The sequence below is a fragment of the Corvus brachyrhynchos genome, unplaced genomic scaffold (assembly GCF_000691975.1).
Source record: "Corvus brachyrhynchos isolate BGI_N302 unplaced genomic scaffold, ASM69197v1 scaffold200, whole genome shotgun sequence".
Taxonomy (NCBI): domain Eukaryota; kingdom Metazoa; phylum Chordata; class Aves; order Passeriformes; family Corvidae; genus Corvus; species Corvus brachyrhynchos.
Window position 1 is genome coordinate 5,252,123 of NW_008236184.1, and position 2,694 is coordinate 5,254,816.

Below are 2,694 nucleotides of genomic sequence, written 5' to 3' on the forward strand. Positions count from 1 at the left end.
GGGAAACACGGAAATGTGGGATTGGGACACGGATCTGGGATGTTCCCAGCTGGGAACGGTGCCCGGTGATCCCGGTGATCCCTGGAAAGCCGGAGCTGGGAATTCCTCACCGGGATCAGCCTCAACCCCTCAGGGAAAAGCTGGGAAGCTGCAGTTATCCCAAGGGAGCCGGGAATAATCGGGAATGGGGAAAGGCAGCTCTGCTCTTACCTTAAGGGAAGGGAATTCCTGGAATTCTAACGCATCCCGAGCTTCCGGCAGCAACGAGCCCGGGATCTACAGCGATTCCTCTCGGGATTCCTGCGGGGAAAAGCGGGAAAAACAGAACTGCAGCAGCCCCGGAGCAGAGCTTTTCTGGAGAAAATCCTGGGATTGCCAGGAAAATCCTGGAATTTTGAACTCCTCGGGATGTTCCGGATCCCTGAGAGACTTTTCTTGGATCGGGATCCTGGCTCCGGATTCTCCGGTGCCGCCGGAGATCGGGAATAGCCGGGATTTCCTGGAAAAGCCGCTGATCCCAACCCCGCTCCAGGGGCTGCGGCGTTCCCGGAGTCCCCCCCAATCGGAAATTCTGCCATCCCGGCCGCTCCAGAGGGTCAGGAATTCCCACATCCCGAGCTGGAATCTGCTCCGAGGGCAGCACAGGAGGATCCCAAACATTCCGGGGCTGTTCCCATCTCCCAGAGCTGCCGGAATTCCAGGCCAGGAGGGATTTGGGATGGGAATTTTTGGGATGGAAAGCGGAATTTTTGTTTTGTTCCCAGGCGCATCCAGGATTTTTCCAGGGAAAAGGGGAGTGGAAAGTCCATCCAAATCCCGGGATTTGCTGTGGGAAAAGCGGATCCAGGCGCTCCTCGTGCCACTGGAACGCCGCTTCCCAAGGAAAACCGGGAAAGGATCCTTGGGAAGCTCGGCAGATCCGGAGCTTTTCCTTTGCCGGGGAATGCCTTCGAAACAGCGGATTTTCCTTGGAATGCGCTGCTTCCGGAGGCTCCGGGAATTCTGCCCTTTCCAGGCTGGAAGTGCCGGAATTCCGGCTTTTCCCTCATCCCTGACTGCTCTGGCTCCCAGGCCACATTCCCGGGAAAGCGAGGAGCTTTTCCCACAGCACATTCCAGGGAAATCCCACGGATCTGAAGCCAGCCTGGCAATTCCCAGCTCCCAGGAATTCCGCCTCCGCCCGCGATTTGGGGCTGAAACTCTGGGAATGTTTTTCCCAGGATGGATAAAGGCGGCACTGAGCGGGAGCCGGAATTCCCGCTGGGAAGAATTCCCGGTTTTCCCAGCCGGTGCTCTGGGAAAAAGCTCCCACTTCCTGAAAATCCAGCGGGAACGAGGCCAGAATGTCAGGGAATCGCCTTTCCCAAGGCTCCTTGGGATCCCGTTCTTGGGAACGGGCTCGTCCCTAAGGAAAAGCATTCCGGAATTCCAGGATTGTCCCAGGGAAAGCCCAAGGATTTCAGGAGCCTCGCGCCGGGAATTCCCAGGAAATCCTTGGGAGAGCTCGGAGCCGCTCTGGGAGCCGGGAGAACGGAACTCTCCGGGAATTTCTGTTTGCCCAAGAGCGGCTGGAAAAGCGGGATGAGCTCGGTGTTCCAGGATTCCCAACCCAATCCCGGGATTTGGGAGGGGAAAACGCCCCGGGAAGCCCCAAGTGCGGGATTCCCTCCGGAATTCCCACAGAATTCCAACCCCCCTCACACTTCCGTGACATTTTTCGGGATCCCCCCCCCCTGGAATTCCAAAGCATCCCGGAATTCCCTTGGAAGCAGGAGACGGAAAAGCCCCAAAGGCTCCGATTCCCGATGGGAAAACTCCTCCAAGCCGTGGAAATTCCCGCTTTTTTTGGGGCCGCGATTCCCAGATTTCCCATCCCCTCCGCAGATTTGCAGCGACCCCCGGGAAGGAATTCCAAGGGATTTTTTTTGGGATGGGAGCTCCAAGAAATTCCTCGTTGCTTTTTTTGGGGGTAATAAAATTCCCGAAATCTCCTGAATTCCGGCATTTTTCCCACTTTTCCACCCCAGGGAATTGCAATCCTGGAATGTGCTCCTGATCGAAGCCTCCTCCCAGCTCCCCAGCAAAACTGGGATTCCTGGAATTCCCCCCTTTTCCAGCCGGGAACATTCGGATCTCGTTTGGATTCTCCCGGATGTTCCTCGGGATTTCTCCCTCTCCGTGCTATTCCAGAGGCTGGGAATTCCCAAAAAACCACATCCAGGCCATGCCTTGGAATGACAGCCCAGCCAGGATGATTCCCACCGGGAATTCCCGGAGCTGCAGCTCCTTCTCCTGGAATTTCCCAGGAAAAGCTCCCAGCTGGAATTGCTGCTCGGATTCCGGAGGCACCTGGAATGGGATGGGAATGCCATGGAATGTTCAAGCCAATATTCCCGCTTTTCTCCTGCGCCGGGCTGGGAGAGATTCCCGCTGGGATTTGTGTTCCCTGAGGGCCACGAATCCATGGAAAACAGCCAGAATTCCATGGAAAATGACCACGAATCCATAGCAAACGGAGCACGGCTGCTCCAGCCTTTTCCTGGGATAACGGGGATGTCCCTGCCTATGGAAAGCGGCGCAACGGGCTCAGCTTCCAGCCCAAAGCATTCCACGAATCCATGAATTCCCTATCCCTGAATTCCCCAATTCCATCGCCTTCACTCCCGAATTCCAGAGTCCGTATTCCCGCGCCCC

General features: G+C 56.5%; 1 protein-coding gene across 1 annotated transcript in view; it reads right to left on the reverse strand.

Moving 5' to 3' along the window:
* The window catches only part of GLCE (glucuronic acid epimerase), a 6,282-nt gene extending 5,233 nt beyond the window's left edge, over positions 1-1,049 (reverse strand). The window contains exon 1 of the mRNA XM_017736996.1: positions 957-1,049. Within this exon, the coding sequence (XP_017592485.1) occupies positions 957-1,049 (93 nt within the window). The remainder of the gene's footprint in view (positions 1-956) is intronic.
* Positions 1,050-2,694: the final 1,645 nt, after the last annotated feature.